This window comes from Pantherophis guttatus, chromosome 3 (genome assembly GCF_059756535.1).
Source record: "Pantherophis guttatus breed Tessera chromosome 3, ASM5975653v1, whole genome shotgun sequence".
Taxonomy (NCBI): Eukaryota; Metazoa; Chordata; class Lepidosauria; order Squamata; family Colubridae; genus Pantherophis; species Pantherophis guttatus.
Genome location: NC_142065.1, coordinates 24888093 through 24909152, shown reverse-complemented (window position 1 = coordinate 24909152; position 21060 = coordinate 24888093). Strand labels below are relative to the sequence as shown.

General features: G+C 38.7%; 1 protein-coding gene across 18 annotated transcripts in view; it reads right to left on the bottom strand.

Annotated features, from left to right (window-relative positions):
- SULF2 (sulfatase 2) overlaps positions 1-21060 on the bottom strand; it is a 293351-nt gene that overhangs the window by 39825 nt on the left and 232466 nt on the right. For all 18 annotated transcript variants that reach the window (XM_034413833.3, XM_087889122.1, XM_087889133.1 and 15 more), the window contains 5 exons: positions 17573-17723; positions 14601-14776; positions 7448-7576; positions 6081-6146; positions 2286-2415 (listed from right to left, as the gene is read on the bottom strand). In XM_034413833.3, the coding sequence (XP_034269724.2) occupies positions 2286-2415; positions 6081-6146; positions 7448-7576; positions 14601-14776; positions 17573-17723 (652 nt within the window). The remainder of the gene's footprint in view (positions 1-2285; positions 2416-6080; positions 6147-7447; positions 7577-14600; positions 14777-17572; positions 17724-21060) is intronic.

The following is a 21060-nucleotide window of genomic DNA, read 5'->3' as shown; positions in this document are numbered from 1 at the left end:
AGGACAGTGACTCAATGAATGATGGGAATGGTGACTATTTGGAAATGTGCTCTGATTAATCAACTCGATGCCTGCAAGTTCTGTTATGTTCTTTGTTGCTCAGTTTTATCCTATGCTGCAGTGCCCAAACCAATTCATGCTGAAATGCTTCAAACCATTCTTTGGTTCCTTGACAACAAACACACAGGCGACAGCAATTTCATCATTTCTTCTCTACTAGCAGTACAGCCAATGGAATTTATGGGTAGCTATTCACTTTCTGTAGACACTGCAGAAAGACTTTATTACCTCTTTCAAAACAAGAAAGAGAAAGGGCAAAAGGTATGTATACTGTTGTTTGGAAAGCTGCTTACTTCAAGCAGCCTGTAATAATCAGGGGATAAAGCAGGGCTAAAATAACCATTTACAAAGAGTCATCTGAAGGATTAGTCATGGTCTTTAAAATATTTTTTCTAGACCTGGCTGCACAACAGAAAACTGCAGGAAAGGGAAAAGCTAACAAGATGTTTTTCTTTCTCCATAAAAGTACCAACATAGAGAGATGGTATAAAAAACAATGGCATCAGTTTAGAGTAAAAAGAACTCTAAAAGTGGTATTTTTGAGCTAGCGGTGAGGCTCTTGTATCCTCTTAATATTATAGTTGTGTCATAAAATGAAAAATTAAATCAGCTTTTATTTCTTTATATTACTTTTGTATCACCCAATTTCTGAAGAAATATTTATAAAAAAAGAGATGATCTAACAATTTTTTTTGAGGAGGCAGGGCTTCAAGTCAGTGTTGACTCCTGGTGGTTGCCTTAGACATCTCCCTGCAGTTTTCTTGGCAAAATTTTCAAAATTTTGAAGCAGAAGTGGTCCCCAGGAAAGAATGAACTTTCCCAGAATGGCTGGTTTTAGTTTAGTTTAGTTTAATGCGATTTATATCTCCAATGGACTCAGGGCAGCTCACAACAGTAAAATGCACAATAACATTAATACAATATAAAATTAAAAAGTCCGAATTAACAGTTTAAAATCAGTTTAAAAACTATTTTAAAAAAAAACCTCATCAGTCCAGGCTACGAAATAACCAGGTCTTCAAATCACGGTGAAACAAGTGAAGGTCAGGGGCCATCTGGCGCTCCAAAGGAAGTTGGTTCCAAAGGGTGGGTGCGCCCACAGAGAAAGCTCTCCCCCTGGGGGTCGCCAGCCGACATTGTCTGGCCGACGGCACCCTGAGGAGGCCCTGTCTGTGGGAACGCACTGGGTGATTGGAGATTGTTGCTGGCTGCAGGGGGTCCGACAAATATCCCAGACCTAAGCCATGAAGGGCTTTATAGGTGATAACCAGCACCTTGAACCTGACCTAGAGGGCAACTGGTAGCCAATGTAGGCCACGCAGGAGGGGTGTAACATGGGAGTGTCGGGACACTCCCATCACAACCCGCGTGGCCGCATTCTGCACCAGCTGAAGCCTTCGAGTGGTCTTCATGGGCAGCCCTAGATAGAGAGTGTTGCAGTAGTCGAGACGGGAGGTTGGATTGGTACTGCTATAGTCTTAGAGAAATATAGAACTTTCTCAAGAAAACTGGAATATTCTAGGAATGAACAACACAACTTTTGCACATTTTTTAGAGAAATAAGGAGAAATTTCCTGACAGTTAGAACAATTAACCAGGGGAATGACTTGCTTTCAGAAGATGTGGGTTCTCCATCACTGGAGGCTTTTAAGAAGGGATTGAATAATCATTTATCTGAAATGGTATAGACCAGTCTCCTGCTTGACCAGGGGGTTGGACTAGAACAGGGGTCTCCAACCTTGGCAACTTTAAGCCTGGTGGACTTCAACTCCCAGAATTCTCTTTTGCTGGCTGGGGAATTCTGGGAGTTGAAGTCCACCAGGCTTAAAGTTGCCAAGGTTGGAGACCCCTGGACTAGAATATCCCCATGGTCCCTTCCAACTCTATTATTCTGTTATTCTTTTTTTAAAGAGACAAAGCAATAGTCTCACATACGTACTTTTCACCACCTCTACAATTTCCAAATGAAATATTATATGAACGTTTGTTTAGCTGAAAGAATATTTTAAAAAGAAGGGGAATATTTCTTAGTGTTCACTCAAATTCCGCACCCTACTCTCAAATACGTTTCCTGCTACTGCAACATAAACAGAAGGAAAAATTACCCTGTTAATACTGCCAGCTGTCACCTGGAAAATCGTAAGAAGGGATTTCTGAGCCTTCCTTATGATACTGCAGTCTCAAGATGCAAGACACCTGAATACTTTTGAAAAATGGTTTCTCACCTGTCCAAGTTGTTCACAAGCAGTTTGATATTCAGCTCGTTGGCAGAGATCTTTCACTCGTTGGTATTTGGGCAAAAAATTTTCTTCTTGAGCATCCATTTTTTCATTGTCTCTTTTGTGCAACAGCTTACTGGAAAAAAAAAAGATGCTTTTTTTACTTATGGAAATACAGGTGCCTTAAATATGTAGAAAAAATACTGAAATTGACACAGGCTAATTCACACATTGGGATTAATGCGTACCTACTATACCAGTGGTTCTCAACCAGTGGTCTGTGGACCCCTGAGGGGCCTGCATTGTCATCACAGGAGGTCCGCGAAGGCTTGAAGAAATGTTATGATTTAAATCTTGAGTTAAGTCTCGGGGGTCCATGGCCACAAAAGGCATTTATAGGGAATCCGTGGTGAACAAAAGGTTGAAAACCACTGTACTAGACAATGCAATTTTTCTGCTAGATAAAGCCATTGGACAACATTAGCTACTTGATTATTCATATTTTTATTTCTTGATCTCACTGCACACTATATAAAATAAAGCTGAATTCCATGATTTGAATGGAGAATACTTCTCTTAATTTTTGTAATATAGAACTTTGAAAGAAATCTATACAATTTATAATGGTTGGTCAGAAAAGTATAACACTGAAATCTACCAATCACAATCATGAATTGGATTGAATTCTGTATTCATTATTAAACTTTTTGCCTCTTTTCTATGTTTTCATGGAATCACTATTCTTGTACACACTAATCTGTATCGCTTATATAATGGTTTTCATGAATGAATAGCATAGGGAATTGATACTTTTGTCAGGTATTGATATACTGTCACAAATTTAATAATCAGTTGAATGCAGTGGAAATATGGTATTTAGATAATCCATCTAATAAAATCAGAAGGCATGGCACTAAGAGTGAATAGATGATAAATGATTTTGGACTGAATACAAAAGTGATTTACTAACATGAAAAAAAGCATACTGCTGTAATATGGACACATAAGGAGAAAGATGAAAACTGAACATAAAACAAATATGTAAGGGAAGATTAAATGGCTTGAAAATAAAACAATACCAAAAAAGTGTTGGTTGTCTGGAACTGCTGAGATTCTCAAAAAAGAAAAGTGGAAGTTGAAAGAATAAAAGGCAATTACAGATTGTCCTTGGTTAATAACCACTTGTTCAGCAATTGTTCAACTGACGATGGCGCTGAACAAATGGGATTTATGACCAGTCCTTAAAGTTGGCAACTGGAAGTGCCAGAACCATCATTGCTAAGCAGTGTAGTCCAGTGGTGGGTTGCTACCGGTTCGTTATCAGTGGTGGGTTGCTACCGGTAGTGGCGGCGGCAGGAGGCTCTGCCCACCCATCCAGACGTCTCTGCGCATGCACAGAAGCGTTTCATACACACACACACACGCACACCCATAAGCGAACTTGTAGCGACCAAAATTGAAACCCACTACTAGTGTAGTCATGTCTGATACTGTGCTTTAGGACATCTTAGTGAGGGAAATTCCAGCCCCAATTACTGTCATTAACTGAGTGAAGTAGTGTAAGGACAGGGTGGAAGCAAGGATAATTTGCAAACATAGAAAATTATGGAGAAATATAATGAATGATTTGGTGTAAATTAGATCAAGTTATAAAGGCAGTCCTCGACTTACGACTACAATTAAGCCCAAATTTGTTTTGAACTTATCAAAAAAATCTCTGTATAGTCCCTTGCCAATTTTAAGGAACTAATTCTGAGTTGTAGTCTTCCTAGAGTAGGGGTGTCAAACTCGCGGGCCGTGGGCCGGATGCGTCATACATTGGCCACGCCCACCCCCGTTTTAACGAAGGGGAGGGGATTTTGACATTCCTGTCCTAGAGAATATCTAAAAAGCAAGGTTATCTATCTATCTATCTATCTATCTATCTATCTATCTATCTATCTATCTATCTATCTATCTATCTATCTATCATCTATCTATCTATCTATCTATACAGGTAGTCCACAACTTATGGCCACAATTAAGGCCAAAATTTCTGTTGCTAAGTGAGACGTTTGTTAAGTGAGCTTTACTCACCACAGTTGTTAAGTGAATTTTTATTTATTTATTTATTTATATTTATATTTGAATTTATATACCGCCCTTCTCCCCCTAGGGACTCAGGGCGGTGAACAGCCGAAATTAAAATACATACAATATAAAAATTAAGATAGCTAAAATAAATTAAATCAATCGGCCCCCAATTTAAGCTATACAATTAAAACTAACCATAAAACCTAATTAGGCTAGGCCGGCTTGCTGAAATAAAAATGTCTTCAGGGCCTTACGGAAAGTGCGGAGATCCGGGATCAGTCGTATTCCGGGAGGAAGCTCATTCCAGAGGGCGGGTGCTCCCACAGAGAAGGCTCTCCCCCTGGGGGCCGCCAACCGACATTGCTTGACCAACGGCACCCTGAGGAGGCCCTCTCTGTGAGAGCGTATTGGCCAGTGGGAGGTTATCAGTAGCAGAAGGCAGTCTCGTAAATACTCTGGCCCTAAGCCATGGAGCGCTTTAAAGGTGAGAACCAACACTTTGAAGCGCACCCGGAAGACCATCGGGAGCCAGTGCAGCTCGTGCAGGAGAGGTGTTATATGGGAGCGCCATGTCGCTCCCGTAATCACCCGCGCGGCTGCATTCTGGACCAGTTGGAGCCTCCGGTTGCTCCTCAAGGGGAGCCCCATGTAGAGAGCGTTACAGTAGTCCAGGCGGGAAGTGACGAGAGTGTGAGTGACTGTGCATAAGGAATCCCGATCCAGAAAGGGGTGCAATTGGCGTATCAGGCGAACCTGATAAAAAGTTCTCCTGGCCACGGCCGTCATATGCTCTTCTAAAGACAGCCGTGTGTCCAGGAGGACGCCCAAGTTGTGAGCCCCCTCTGTCGGTGTCAGTGACTCGCCCCCAATAGCCAGCGATGGCACCAGCTGGCTATATCGGGATGCCGGCATCCACAGCTACTCGGTCTTGGAAGGGTTGAGTTGAAGCCTGTTCCTCCCCATCCAGACCCACACGGCCTCCAGACACTGGGACATCACTTCAAGGGCATCATTGGGATGGTTTGGGGTGGAGATGTACAGCTGAGTATCATCAGCATGCATTGCAGTTGTTAAGTTAGTAACACAATTGTTAAGTGAATCTGGCTTCCCTATTGACTTTGCTTATCAGAACGTTACAAAAGTTGAACACATGACCCTGGGATCTTCTATAACTTTGAAGGATCACTAAATGAACTGTTGTAAGTCAAGGACTACATGTATTTTCTTGGCTATCAGTGCTATTAACTATAACAGATTAATGTAACCTGAAGTTTTAGAGACAATGTGATTCTAGGCAGCAACTACTGAAGAACTAAAATACAGGAAGAATGCCTTTAGGCCTTCTCTGGAAATCCTGTAGAAATAGGAAGCAATTCGCTCAACTAGATAGTATGATTTAGTCTCTAGTTTTTACAATAGACTGATTTCATTAACTATGGCAGAGAACTATCTATCACATTAAAAAAAAACAATTATCTGAGATAATATGTTGATCACAATCAACTGTATGTGTTCTTACTGTGTAACAGTTCCAGTAAGAATGAATCTACTAATAAATTCATTTTTGTTATTAAAGCAACTTCCCAAAGGAAAAACATAATATTGCTGAAGAAATTACATAATTTAAGACAAACAACTGGCTTCAACTACAATAATTCTAGCAGCTTGTGCTTTGAGCAATGAAGTCTCTAAAAAAAATAAAACAAAGCAAATTTCAAAGCTACTTACCCTCGCTCCACCAAAAACGAATCTCTCCAAACCTTCATTTTCTTTTTCAAATGGAATCTGGAAAAACTGAAACATAGGTTTGAATCGTATTTAACTATGATTAGTCCAAACCTTATGTACTGAAATCTTGTATAATCTGACAAATGTGCAAGATTTCTGTTTAAAAATTATGTGTAATTGTGAACATTGTGAATACTACTTTGAAATCAACAGTACCTTGGTAACCACATGTGTTTCATTGTTAATCTTTGGATAACAGCAACAGCTATTCAGGTTAGGCAAATATCAGCCTATTGATGATTAAGATGGTTAAGACAAATCACTTCAGAATATTGTATATTACCAATAGTTTCTGCCTGCCTGCCTGCCTATTGTCTGCCCAACCGTCCATTCAGTGGTGGGTTGCTACCAGTTCGTATCAGTTCAGGAGACGGTAGTAGTGGTGGTGGGAGGCTCCGCCCACCCACCCGGATGTCATTAAATATGCTCTGTGCATGTGAGCGAACCAGTAGCAAAGGTAAGTGAAACTCACCACTGCGTCCATTCATCCACCCATCCCAAATATTTATTGTGGACATTAGTTTTAGTATAGGATTAGAGTGCAGTACTGCAGGCTACTTCAGCTGACTGCTATCTGCAGTTCAGCAGATCGAATCTCACCAGGCTCAAGGTTGACTCAGCCTTCCATCCTTCCGAGGTGGGTAAAATGAGGACCCAGATTGTTGGGGGCAATATGCTGACTCTGTAAACCGCTTAAAGAGGGCTGTAAAAGCACTATGAAGCGGTATATAAGTCTAAGTGCTATTGCTGTTACTATTCCTCATATCTCTCCTACTACTTGTTAGGTCTTTAAAACATCCAGACACTTTAGAATAGTGAAATACTTTAGAATAGTGAAGCAGGAACAGAAATTTTCAGAATAGGAAGAATAGGCTTTGCTTGTTTGTAAAAAAAAAAAGGATGAAAACCTCATTCAGTTGACCTTGGTTATTCCATTTAGAGTGGTATGAAATTGAGACAAAGAGAAACTGCTTCATACCCATGCCCCCAGACCGCCCCCTGCATCAGGGTAAGAGAGACAGATTAAAAACAGCACAGATACTAAGAGAATGAATTTCTTATATGTGTGTCTCTCCTTTCCCCAGACAATTTCTATGTAACACAAATAGCACCGATATTAAAAAATACACAAGGGAAACTTGAAATCTGTAATATATGGAAATACTTTTCCCTGAAAGATTCATAGAGTGTTTTCCGAATGCAGACCTACAAAACAGAACCAAATGTTCCATCTATTTAATAATAAAAACCAGTGTTCCCATAACTGCAGGATATGTAAGTGTACTGCATATGTTTTCCACCCTTACCTATTGACCAATCTTTCAGAATCCAGCAGTTTTAGTATGGATTTCCCATCCATGTCAGGTGGAATGTCCAGGCCAGCAATATCTAGAATTGTAGGAGCAAGATCGATGTTCAATACAATGTGAGGATTCCTGAAAAGAAATATATATACACAATCTTTACAAAACAGCTGGAACAATAATCCCAGCCTAATCTGTAGCAGATACAGTATTAAACCATGTACTCTTCTGAGGATCCAGATGTTTATCAATTTGGGGGAAAATACCTGCATTTTCTAGTAATACAGGTAGTCCTCAACCTACGCCCACAATTGAGCCCAAAATTTCTATTGTTAAGTGAGTTTTGACCCATTTTACAACCTCTCTTGCCTCAATGTTAATAAGTGAATCACTGCAATTGATAAATTAATAACCCGGTTGTTAAGTGAATCTGGCTTCCCCATTGACTTTGCTTGTCAGAAGGGTCGCAAAAAGTGATCACATGACTTTGGGACACAGCAACAGTTATAAATATGAACCAGTTGCTAAGCATCTGAGTTTTGATCATATGATCACTGGAATGCTGCAAAGGTCATAACTGTGAAAAATGGTCGTAAGTCCCATTTTTCAGGGCCATTGTAACTTTGAATGGTCACTAACTGAACTGTTGTAAGTCGAAGACTACCTGTAATTTAGAATTTATATTATATCTGAGAGCGTCACACTTAAGTTACAATAGCTTGTAACCCTTAGAGCCATTTTGTTAGCATTATTTGATAGGTGAAGCCCATAAAATGACACTACGGTACATAAGATAAAATCTTGTGCTTATATTATTAATTGTATGCAATCCAGAAATGCTAGGTTTTACTTCTTCCATTTTTGTAAGGAAGATATAGTTGGCTAGTTTTAAGCTTGTGCAAAAATATATTTGGAAGAGAATATTTGTAGTTGAACTGTGGGGTCCTTGGTGCTCTGTAAACCTGGTTGTTTTCTTGCAGACGTTTCAATACCAAACTAGATAATATCATCAGTGCTAAAATGGAGTGGGGTTTGTTCTCATTTAATATACTAGTGGCTTACCCTATTAGTGTTGGTGGGCGAGATCTTGGTAGTTGGAAGTATCAACTCAGACAAACAAGCTAAGAGTAAACAACAGCCTAAGCAAAGAAATACCAAGACCTCTCCCACCAACACTGATACTGTCCCTCAGACCCATGAAATGCATCATGTTTTCAACTCATTGACGTTAAGATAATTATCTAGCCCTTTCAGGGCAATTCAGATATAGATATAAAAATATTACAGATTGGGGGGAAGACAGTTAAAAATGAGATTAAAAAGAGCACATTTTCCTAAGCCACCTAGTTGAGTTCACGGAAGAGGCAAGATTAAAAACAACAGGAATTGATTCATAGATCATTTTTAATCATTATATTACAATAGCTCCAGCTAAGATGCTTATTGAAACAATCAAGAAGTGGCAAATCCAAAAACTAAGCCTTGGAAAAACGATTACAGGGATCTTTGGAGACAAGAACATACTTGCCATAATTTACTGAGAGAAATTACAATTCAAAGATAGTGCCATATGGTTAGTTTTCTGCTCTTTTGCAAATTTCTAGCTTAGAAACACAGCAAGATAGCAATATGCTAATTTGCAACAATGAATGAATCCATTTGTAAATTACTGGATTTGAAAACAAACAAGGACAAGAACCAAAGATAATACATTTGTTTATTTGCTTGACAAGTGCAGCTCAATTTTAATTACCAGTTAATGCAGTGTAACATTTCAGGATAGAAGTAATGAACCTATGGTAATGAGGCCTCACTACAGCAATGACTGTTAAATCAGGGATGATAAGTGGGGGGCAGTCAGCAATTAATTTAGGTAGATACAACCGGCGTTAGCAAAAATATCGCTGTAGATGGACTCTGTATGGAAATAAGAACACCAATTGAGTATCTGACAAATCACCTTGTCGAGTGTGTACAAGTTTCCTTTTTACCATTTTCTCTAATGGGATGAACTCAAATGGGTCATTTTGACTGATCTATGTGAGCGTTACAAAAAAAATGAATTTTGATTCTAAGAAGACTTTTAAATGAAGGCTCCTCTGCAACAGAGATTGCAGGCAATCTAAAATGCTACTCTCTCAGGATATCCTGAAGAATCAGACTACTGTCAAGGTTAACAATACATGGCAATGGACACTCCTTTAATTGGTTCTAGAACATCTCTCACACACACGATATGTCTTTTATAAGACATAAAAGAGGCAATCTTTACTCTTCCTCTCTCCTCCTGTGCTTTCTGAAAAGCTGATCTCAAGAACTGGGGAATTGTTGGCAGCAGCATGAAAGCTGATGCTTTCAGGGGAAATTGGTGAAAACAAAATTTCTGTCCCTTCCTCCAGTCAAAGGTTGTGTTGAGACCTTTAAATCCCTTAATGCTGGGGTTTTCATACTGTTGTTTGGGGAATTTAAGCAAACTCGATGGGGGTTGCAAGTTTCCTGAGGGATTTAGGCTGAAATTTGATTACCCAGGGTGACAGGGAAGCTTATTTCTTGCCTACCCTAGACCCAAAATCATTGATTTTAGTTACAGGGTAATTATCTCTGTTCTTCATGGGTGGGAACAGAGTTTCTTGGTGTCATTAAGGCTGAGAACTTTGCATTAACTTATGAACTTTAAAATCTTTGCATGAATCAGAACTATCTTGACATAGGGTTTTGGTTAATTTTGAATTAGTCAAGAGGGCTTGGAATTCAGTGTACAAGATTTCTCACATTGATTAAGAAAGAGCTCTAGGGAAGCTAGAAAACTAAACCAACTGTTTAAAATGAGGCATGTTTGCTTACACCTGTCTTCCCTAAACTGATGCTGTTCAGACATTTTGATCTATAACTCTCATCAGATTTGATTATTCAGAGAATTGTGGCCCAAAAATATTTTGAGTCTCTGACTTGAAGAAGGCAGATCTCACAAAATGCTTAGTCAGAAGCCCTTGTTTTAACAGACTAGGTCAAGCTCAACAAATTACTCCAATCAAATACTTGTGCTCTCTCCCCATTGAACAATTATTGCTTATCAATGTGGCTGATACTGTTTCAATCCCTGGATAAGGTTCCTTACTACACATAATATGCATAGCATCGGATATTGGCTACAAGGAGAGCAGGGACGTCAAACTGGTGTCCCACGGGCCAGATGCGTCTTGCGTTGCCCACCCCCACCTCCGGTTTAGCGAAGGGAAAAAGCTTGTGATATGCCACATGATGACAACATGTCATCGCGAGCTTGACATCTCTGTCTTAGAGATATGTTGGACGATTTCTTCTGGGTCTAGATCAAACTTTAAACTGCCAGAATGAAGCCACCTTCTTGGCTTTGTCGCTGGCCAAAAATAAGACATTATCGGTACATGTTTCTGTTAGTAGTTGACATACAAGCAGATGGACTGGGTTCTGTGTCTCTCCATATTCACATAGTGTATTGTTATGCTCTAAGAGCGTCCACTTGAGCGTACATTTTTGGTTTTACATTTAGGCACTCCAACTCTCAACCTACTCAGTAGTATAAGGGAGGTCAGAACCTTCAGCCATCTCTTCCTTTAATGTTATTCCTTACTCAAAGGTATCCATCTTTTAATTCAATTTTGTTCTTGTGTAGACTCAAGACTGTTGGTTCTTGCCATAAAGCTGTTCCTAGATATGAGTTGGCAAGCTTGGGGCATATGTCCATTCAGAGGGTGTCGAGGATCAATCTTTTGCTTAGATCTCTCGTCATCTGCTGCTACTTAACTTAAATTGGACTTAACTTTCATGATATTCAATAAGAAGAGTCATCGGATCAGAGTTTGAAAAAATTAGCATCATCCTATTATGCTTTAGGTAATCCTAAATTGTGTTAAAGGCATACTATTATTTTTTGTTCTTGATCTGGTTTTTTACCTTGATGAAATTCATTTCAATTGAAAAAATCTATGAAGAGTCAATGCAGATATTTTATATCTGTTGCTGTTTTGCAACAGCAAATTTTTTCTTTCTTTATATTAAAAAGAGAGAAAGTACAAGTGCTACTTGTGTTAATTCATGCATACTGTTATATATTCATATTCATAAACACATATACATATACATACAACACAGACAATTTTAGGGTAGAAATAATTATTACATTGCAAAAATTAAGCACTAAAATAATTTGTAGATTCACATCCTATAATTAATGTGAAATTCTCTCCTTTCTGTCTCTCTACCTTACTTGTAATCAGAACACAAAGGAAATATTGCATAATTCTGCTACTTTACATAATCACTTTCTGATGATTCCTGTCTACTAGAACAGCTAACTTGTTACAGTATTTTTATTTAGAAACCTATCTTTCACCCTAAGGATGAAAAGAGTTGGTTAAAAATTTCATCACAGAAATACCAGAATTTCTTCAGTTTTTAGAAACTTAGGCTTTTATTTTTCACCTAATATATGGATGTATAAAGAAAGAATTTCGGAAAAATTTTATTTAACCTACATGTGTAATCAAACTGATTAAATACTTTGCAAAATAGGTTTTCAGAACACAACTATTCTTTGGCTTGAAAAGTATTCTAAATTTTGTGAAGCCAAAGAATGAGCTTTATAGCAGCATCTGTTTCAAGTCATGTTAATTTATGATTATTGTATTTTTACTCTTACAGAGAAAACTTGGTAAGTTTCCTACCTCAAGCAACAAAATGTTTTGGATTGGAATTTCTAAACTTCATTTCAAATTTAAAACATCTCTTTTCAAGCACGAAAACTTTTGATTTGAAGCTTGAATGGACATTTCAAGCAACTTAGACTCTTGCAAGATATTTGAGACAGTCCATTATGCACACAAAACAGCATTTTATCATGCAAAATGGGGTGTTTCAAATTCACTATTGATTGATTTGAAATGTACGATGCCTTATTTTATTGTCTTAGGGCACCACGTTGTCACGTTGGTGTCAGTTGGCATATCAGGACTTTTTCCCCCTTCGCTAAACCGGGCGTAGGCATGGCCAGTGTGCGATGCATCTGGCCTGTGGGCTGGGAGTTGGTTTTTTTTTATTATTATTATTTATATGACGCCCTTTTCCGGAGACTCAGGGCGGCTTACAGTGTGTTAAGCAATAGCCTTCATACTTTTGTATATTTATACAAAGTCAGCTTATTGCTCCTACAAACTGGGTCCTCAATTTACCTACCTTAGAAAGGATGGAAGGCTGAGTCAACCTTGAGCCTGGTGAGATTCGATCTTACTTTAATTGCAGACAACTGGTGTTTTACAGTGCTTCTGTCTGTTGAGCTAAACCAGGCTCAACAGTTTGACAGCCCTGTCTTAGGGTATCATTTGGATATATATTATTTATTAATAAGCAGTCAAGGAGGCTTAAAATAATTCTTAAACAATTAAACAAAATGTTTTTTTACCATTTTGCTACCTAGGGGAGTGGGGGCCAAATGCTCCTTCTTAGGAAGGGTACTCTATGAAGGAGAAGACTGCTCCTGTGCGCCAGGCAACTGAGCTTTAGGAAGCAAAGGCATCTTCAAAAGGGCCTCTCCTGATGATCTAAGTCAGTGATTGCTAACCTTTTCCAGATCGAGTGCCCAAAGTGTGTGTGAATGTGAACCCCCAAAATGCAATGCACATACAGCCGCCTACATGCACCCCACCCCTGTGCATCCACATGCACAGGGCTCCCCTGTGTGTGCCCCACCCCCCATGCATGCAAGCGCCCCCCCACCCCCCACCTCCCATGCATGCGCGGCAGAGACCCGAAGACCAGCTGGCTGGTGGGAAGCATGTGCAGCAGAGCTGAACTGGGGCAGCAGCTCACGTTCCATCAGAGAGGGCGCTGCGTGCCACTTCTGGCATGCGTGCCATAGCTTCGCCATCACGGATCTAAGTAATCAGGTCCAATTAATAGTGGAAATGGCTCCTTAGACCAATGTTTCTCAACTGCCACAGCTTTCAGATGAATGGACTTCAACTCCTACAATTTCCCAGCCAGAATGCATGCTGGCTGAGGAATTCTGGGAGTTGAAGTCCACCAATCTAAAAACTGCCTAGGTTAAGAAACACTGCCTTAAAAAAGTTGGGAGAGTACAACCTCAATTAAAACAGGCTTCACTTAAACCCTAAGCGTCAGTGAACATCTTGGCCTAACTACGCATTTTAAGTGGAAATATGAGAAATATTAACTGGAAATATGAGAAAAAAGTGTATCATTGAAATGCGTGCTTGGAAAAAAAATGAAATCTGATGAATAGAACTGACACTGAACATGTGCAAAGGGAATGGATGAAAAACAGTCATTTATCCCTATGTGAATGGAGAAGAAAATTAGTCTGGAAGGCTGCTATGCTTTGCACAGTCAGACATTCTCCTTTAATAAAGGACAGTATACCGCAGTGTAAAGGTTTTAAAACCTGGGGGGGAATATATCATCCACAATTCTGTTATTCCTTCCACATGCTACTGGCTTATTAAGAACAGACCTATAACAAAATTTAGGGAAACTGGCACTAGGAAAGTCAACTGAAGAATATTTAGTACAGTGCTGCAACTCCTTTTCCTCGTTACCACTCTTGGGGAAAAAAAAATCCAAATTTTTTTTCTGATGAAATGGTAGGCTAGGGGAAGAGGAATGGCAGCTTCAAGACTGTATAGTAGACAGAACAGAAGTAATGGTCACAACTGGATTAAATTCAGAGGGCATACATAACAAAGCAGTCATCTATGATAGGAGAATCAAATAAGGAAATATATTTTTATATTAAAGACAGATGTTTTGAATATTGCTTAATTGCCAGCAAAATATTAGTTTTATGCAGACATATCCTACATCCAAGAAGAAGTGAAGTAGGAAGCAATGTTGGCACATGTACAAATTCTTCCTTATAACATTTAGGTGTCTGACTGCCTTATAGATCTTTGGATATTCCATATGAAGATCTTTACCAGGATCCCTCATTTCTTTACTGAGTTTCCTGACTCCTGAAGCCCTAAACATATTCAAACCAAAACAAAAATCGTTTAGGTGCCTATCCTGATTCCATGCACTCAGGCAGAAGTACATTGCTCAATGCAGAATTAGCCATGATATTCAGTTTACTCCCCTGGAGCCACCAAGCTCATTAACTTACAAGGATCCAGCCTCCACATTTGGACCACGTATATAGAAAGGAACTCTGATGTCAAATTCATATGGCATGGATTTTCCTTTCACCAGGCCAAATTGCCCAATATGATAGCCATGATCTGCTGTGTATATTACATAGGTATTTTCCAGTTCACCTGTTTCAACTAATGTATTATAAATCTGAAAAATAAAATAAACACATTAATGAATAAAATAAACATATTCATAGAGACACTATGTCTTAGATTGAAAAAAACAATAATCCAATTGTTATTATGTTATATGTAAATAACACTGAATATATAAAGTTATTCCATTGGTATTAAAAGTATTTGATTCTTAAAAATTCTTTACTCCCCCCCCCTTTTTTTTTCTGGCAGGTTCTCTTTAAAGCAAAAATATTAAACAATCAAGGCAATAAGTCCTTGCATTGCTATCCGCACAATTAAGCTTTCAACCAAATTAAACTATATACAAAGAATGAAGATAGCGGCAATAACTGTTCCTTTCTCAACCTTGGCAGTTTGAAGACGTGTGGACTTCAACTCCCAAAAGCAACGCTGGCTGGGGAATTCTGGGAGTTGAAGTCCACACGTCTTCAAACTCCCAAGGTTGAGAAACTCTGATCTAGAAGTACCGGATCTGTGGAATTGTTGGACAACCTTTGGTGTGCTACTGGGAGTGATTTATTGCCTAGCTCTTCTGGAACATGCCACATCATGGAATGCTAATATATCATGCTGCAGGATACTCTGTCTCTTAACAAACCATGTATCACTCTCCCCACCTCACAATGCACATTTATTTTTAATACTTCAAACAGGTGCAACAAATTAAAAAGAACATGCACTAAACCAGAAACAGCATAAAATTGTAATTATAGGGGCCAACACTAAGCAATTTCTTCATGAAATCCATAGGCCAAGGATTACTCTTCTGTTTGACCAAAGTATGTTCTTAAATCCTTTAAAAACACTTGGGGGAGGCAAGTTTAACTGTTCTGTGTCCTGTTACTTGAAATTAAAAAAAAAAAAAATAGAAGGGATTCAGGTTCATGGTACTGAACATGAAATCTCTTTTCTACTATGCCTAATTTTACCCAAAGATAATTAAAATAGGAACAGAACTCTATGATTCCCATAACCATCACAGTACATAGCAGTTTTTTTCTCCTGTCTTATATCTTTCTAAGCTTTTAGTCCTTAACTCCTATAATAAGACTGAGATCCAAAATGGATTACTGGTTTTCTCAGTTCACAATGTTTTGGTTATTTAAAAGGTCAGCTATCCCCAGCTGAGAAGGGCTACACACATATCCAATTGTTATGATTTATTGTATCAATAACTACATTTTATGGAATTATTGTCAGGGTTCCAAGTAACACCCCCATTCTGAATTCTGCTTTGGTTAACTTATCTTAGGTGAAACATTTTCCTTCAAACTGTGTTTCTGGTTTTTATAAAAGGCTGTTCGTTTAGCTAACAAGGAATGCTAACCATTGCATTTTATGATGACCCAGATACCTTCATTTTTTAATACAGAAAAGCAGGTCAAAGCATAACTATTTTTGGAGTCCATCTGTGAGAAAGCAGAAGGTTAAGTCTGACTGACTGATAGTATTTTAAAATGTATCGTCCTTATTTATAAGTGTGTATTTTATGTCAGCAAATTTACTAGGGATTATTATTTTTTTTTTTAATTTGATTTATATGCCGCCCTTCTCCGGAGACTCAGGGCGGCTTACAATGCGTTAAGCAATTTTAAGGCTGAATAGCCACTATGATAAATTGCAAGACTACTATTTCCTCAAATGTATACAGTAGCATTGACAAAAAGATTATAATATCCTAGAACAGACCACAAATCAGTGATAATGTAATCACAATTAGCCTCAATGTAATCCTAATCTTACTGTCATGGAATTCCTGTGTTTTGCTTAAACTTAAACAAATTACAAGAAGGTCAAATAGGCAGCAGTAAATTATTTTTCCTCCATGTTTGTCTGGCAACTTTATAAACTTGAGAACAAGACTATCAATTTTCACAGAAGGTATCAACTCTTTGTAATTGCCCTCTGGCAAGAACAGGACCTGAGATCTCTCACAAATGAATGTGTACATATCCATATTCATACACTGCTTGAGACATTTGTGGTCTTCCTATCACGAATGGTTCAGAGCTTCAGAAAAAAACTTCTACATATTGTTAACACATTGTTGATTTTAATTTTATTTTGTTGTGATTTGTATTGGAAATTGTCATTTTGTAAGCCGCCTTGAGTCCCTCGGGAGAAAGGCGACATATAAATCGCAATAATAAATAAATAATAAATAATAAATAAACACATTGTTTAGAAAACAAAGTATTTAAAGGCTTTGAGGTGCAAGACCAGTTTTCTTCCTTTCCAGAGCAAGGAAGTTAAGAAAATTCATGCCTTTCCCCCCTTAATGGCTCCTTCTAGAACTATTTTAGGAAACTAGAAGAAATAGTATTCCTTTCTCCTGTTGAAGAGCCTCTCCTGATTAGATCTCTTCCCTTGTGTCTATGCAACTAGGACTATAATTGTGGGAAAGCGTCTAGGTTCCAGCTTTATTTATTTAGGGATATTTCCAGATGTTTGCTGAATAACTGTTACTCAACACATGTCAATATCAAAACACCTTTTATTTCCTGCCATTTCATCTCAAAGGACTGAAATACTGATCTGAGAGCTATTAAAGTTCAGAGCACTAATGCAGACTACTTTTCTTATTCCATTTTTACGTGTATCTCTGATTACATTTATACTGGATACTAGGAAATATTTGCTATTGTAACTATTTTATAATTTAGTACCTTTGTTCTTCCTAGAGCAATGCAACATAATAAATCAAAAGAAGAAACTTGAATTTCTACAGTTGTGAAAACCTTGGTTTAATTTCTCAAAGCTTGATTTGTTTCTCTAAAACTTGAGGAATGAGATCGTAAAATCTTACCGCCTCCATAGAATCATCCACAGACATGAGTGTCTGAAGTCGCTTCTGCTGTAGCATATTGGTGAATTCCATGTGAATAGGCTTCATGGGGCCTGTATATCTCATTATCCAGTGTTTGTCTGGGTTTGGAGCATAATTATAACTGGGTGTGCTAGAGAGACAGAAATAATTAACCGCCAGTAAAATAAACATAATATGCCGCCGACCCTAATACGCTAATATTTTGGAGAACACATTTTGACTTGCAAAAGGCTTGCAAAAGCACCACGTCAATATTTGAGGTAGAATGGAGATTGAATTCAGCATCAGTTGAAATTTTTAAACTCCAGATATTCATTCCTAAAGAGACTCTTCATTTCTATTTGGTACCATCTAGAGTCACTCTGCGAGGGAGAGGTAATTAAATACTATATATAAATAAGATAAACTAAATAAAAATACCCTTGGGCTATTGGGCAGAGATGGGAAACAATCTTTCTATTGAATTTTCTATTACCCTCAAGGGTAATTTGTGAGGGCAAGCAGGGAAAACATCCTTCCTTTTTTTTTCTTTTAACATTTCCTCTCCCTTGTCTTGATATTCCTTTCAGTGATGTTTATAAGAATTTACAAATTTATTTATTTATTGTACAAATTTATATGGCTGTCCACCTCCCACACAGGTAATTCCTTATTATTATGACAAATTGTTTAGTCAAAATAATGAAAGCAATGTTGCCAGACAAGCTCTCTTGCTTTGCAGTATGCATGTATTATTGCAGTTTACAAAAAACAAAACAAAACAAAAAAGAGTGGAATTTGAATAGTAGCAATACCATGCTGCTGACATTAGTTCCCTTTTCTGTTATTATTCTCTCAGGAGCAACCGTTATTGTCAGCCTTATGAGGAAGACCAGATCAGAAGACTTTCCCTAGGAAAGAACACTAGAACTCTACGTTATTGAAATACGCTATATAGTAACGTATTGCCACTCTGTGTTGTCCCTTCAGATACTCTAGGACTGTGATGGCGAACCTATGGCATGTGTGCCACAGGTGGCACGCAGAGTCATATCTGTGGGCAGGCGAGCATTGCCCTAGCTCAGCTCCAGCGTGCTGATTTTCATGAAATCAGTACTCCTGGCCAGCTGATTTTTGGGCCTTCTGGACCCACCAAAAGTCGGGAAACAGGCTGTTTCTGGCCTCCGGAGGGCCTCCGGGGGGGGGGGGGGAGACCGTTTTCGCCCTCCCCAGGCTCCTAGAAAGGCTCTGGAGCCTGGAGAGAGCGAAAAATGGGCCTACCAGGCCCACTGTGCCATCACATGCCAAAAGTGTGGGGAGCGGGGGGGGGTTGCGCATGCATGCTGGGGGGATGGGGTACAATGAATTATGGGTATGGGCATGCACGTGTGCGCCCCCCCCCCGCACTCCCTCCACTTTTGGAATGCCATGGCAAAAAGGTTAGCTATCACTGCTCTAGGAAGTCAGGAAGAAACTATCCTGGAAGGCTTGTTTCTATAGCTATGAACAGGTATGTTTTGTTTTCTTTTCAACCAATGGTCTGAACTGGGTTCCCACATTTTGAAAGGTTTTGAAATGAATACAACACCCAGGCCCACATGCACCTGCAGGATGACTACCTATGTTACAGAGGGGTCAATCAGAAAGCCTGTTTTTTGAATATAATTCTGCTCTCCTTGAGGAGGAAAAACTAGGGTCCAACCAATGTTTGGAGTACTGCAACATGCTGTACACAGGGCTACCCTTGAAAAGTATCTAGAAGCTTCAGAGAATGAGACCGCACACGGCAATTTTGGGCACATACAGAACAATGCATGTGACACCTCTGCTGTGTGAACTGTCTTGGGTGCCAGTATGCTTCTGGGTCAAATTTACAAACTCTTTTTACAATATTTAGTAGTTGAATATTGAGCAGAATTTCAATATGACTGCATAAGCAGTTACCAAGAAAACAAACCATATTAAATTCTCATTCTGATTTCAAAATGAGCCAGACCTGAATGAGTTTTGTAAATTGTGTTTTAATCCTTTAAACTGTGTAATTTCCACTACCTCCAGCTTGCACAAGTACCATGTAATGATTTTCCCTAAATGTGTAGCAAAATTTGCATCCTACCTAATGACAGAGGCAAGAAAGAAGAAGACAGGTGCATCTGGAAGAGCAAGCTTGGATGCTTGGCACAGTGGAATATTGGAGACTATCCTGGCTAAGCCTCAAGGACTTCAAGACTAAACAGAAATATTTTAAGTAGTCCTGGTGAACTCCCTAGGACTTTGTGCAGGCATGCCTGAAAAAGACGTAGAGGAATAAATGCTGGGCCTTCCAATTTTTGTAAGCCCAGATTTCTGGAAAGAAGCAGTCAAGACTTGTAATGGCTATGACTCCAGAGGCTATTTTTATGTATCTTGAGACCTTGAGCTTTACTAATATATCAGGATTACATGCAAATATCCTATGCATTTATTGTTTGAATAGGGGTGATAGGCAAAATGTTTACAACAGGTTAAAATCAGTCTCTGGTTTTCCAGCATCCTGAATGGGTTTAGGAATTTGTTTAATGGTGTTTCAACAAATGGAATTCTTTGATATAGGTTTTCTGATTCAAATAGTGTTCAGAGAAAAGGAAGGGAGGTTTCTTTTTTTCTCAGGGAGAAAAGATTGCTTATTATTCTCTTACATGGCTAATGTTCCCTCTGATTTTAGAATGTTATTGTGGCAGGATAACGACAGAGCTGCTTTGAAAATGCTGATGGTTATGGAAACTGTTGCTATGTAATGCCCTGAATGAATCTAAAACACTTGGTAAATTCCTTTTCCTATATCCTTTGTGATTTCCTGGTTCATCTGAAGCCTCCTGCTGCTTAATCCATCCAAAGTCTACAATCTTCTTTGATTACTACAAATGCAACCCTCTTATGTTTAAAAGATTTGTCCATGTTATTTCCAAATACATAACATATAACGACTTTGGAATCTGAACAAAAATAACCACTTCAAATCCATTCAGAAATTTGAAGTGGTAAGATTGGGAAGAAATCCTTTGCTCTACAAATCCTGTACAAATTCTCTATATTTGACCTTGGAGAAGCAGCCAAACTACACAGTTTACACGTGCAGCTCTATGGGTCTTATAAAAACTATTTGACTATGGTGGAAAAAGATTTTTAAAGAAGTCAAGAAACTATCTGGATAATCTAAATAAAACTTCATGCAGAAATTGAAATGAGGATTTATTTTTATATTAAAGTTATGACTAAATATTCCAATGCAGACTTTGGTTACTTTCAGCAAAATAGTTACCTTTCAATATGCTTTAAGAAATCTTCTCAATATAAGGTAAAGGTAAAGGTTCCTTGTACATATGTGCTAGTCATTCCTGACTCTAGGGGGTGGTGCTTATCTCCGTTTCAAAGCCAAAGAGCCAGCGCTGTCTGAAGACGTCTCTGTGGTCATGTGGCCGCATGACTAAACGCCAAAGGCGCACAGA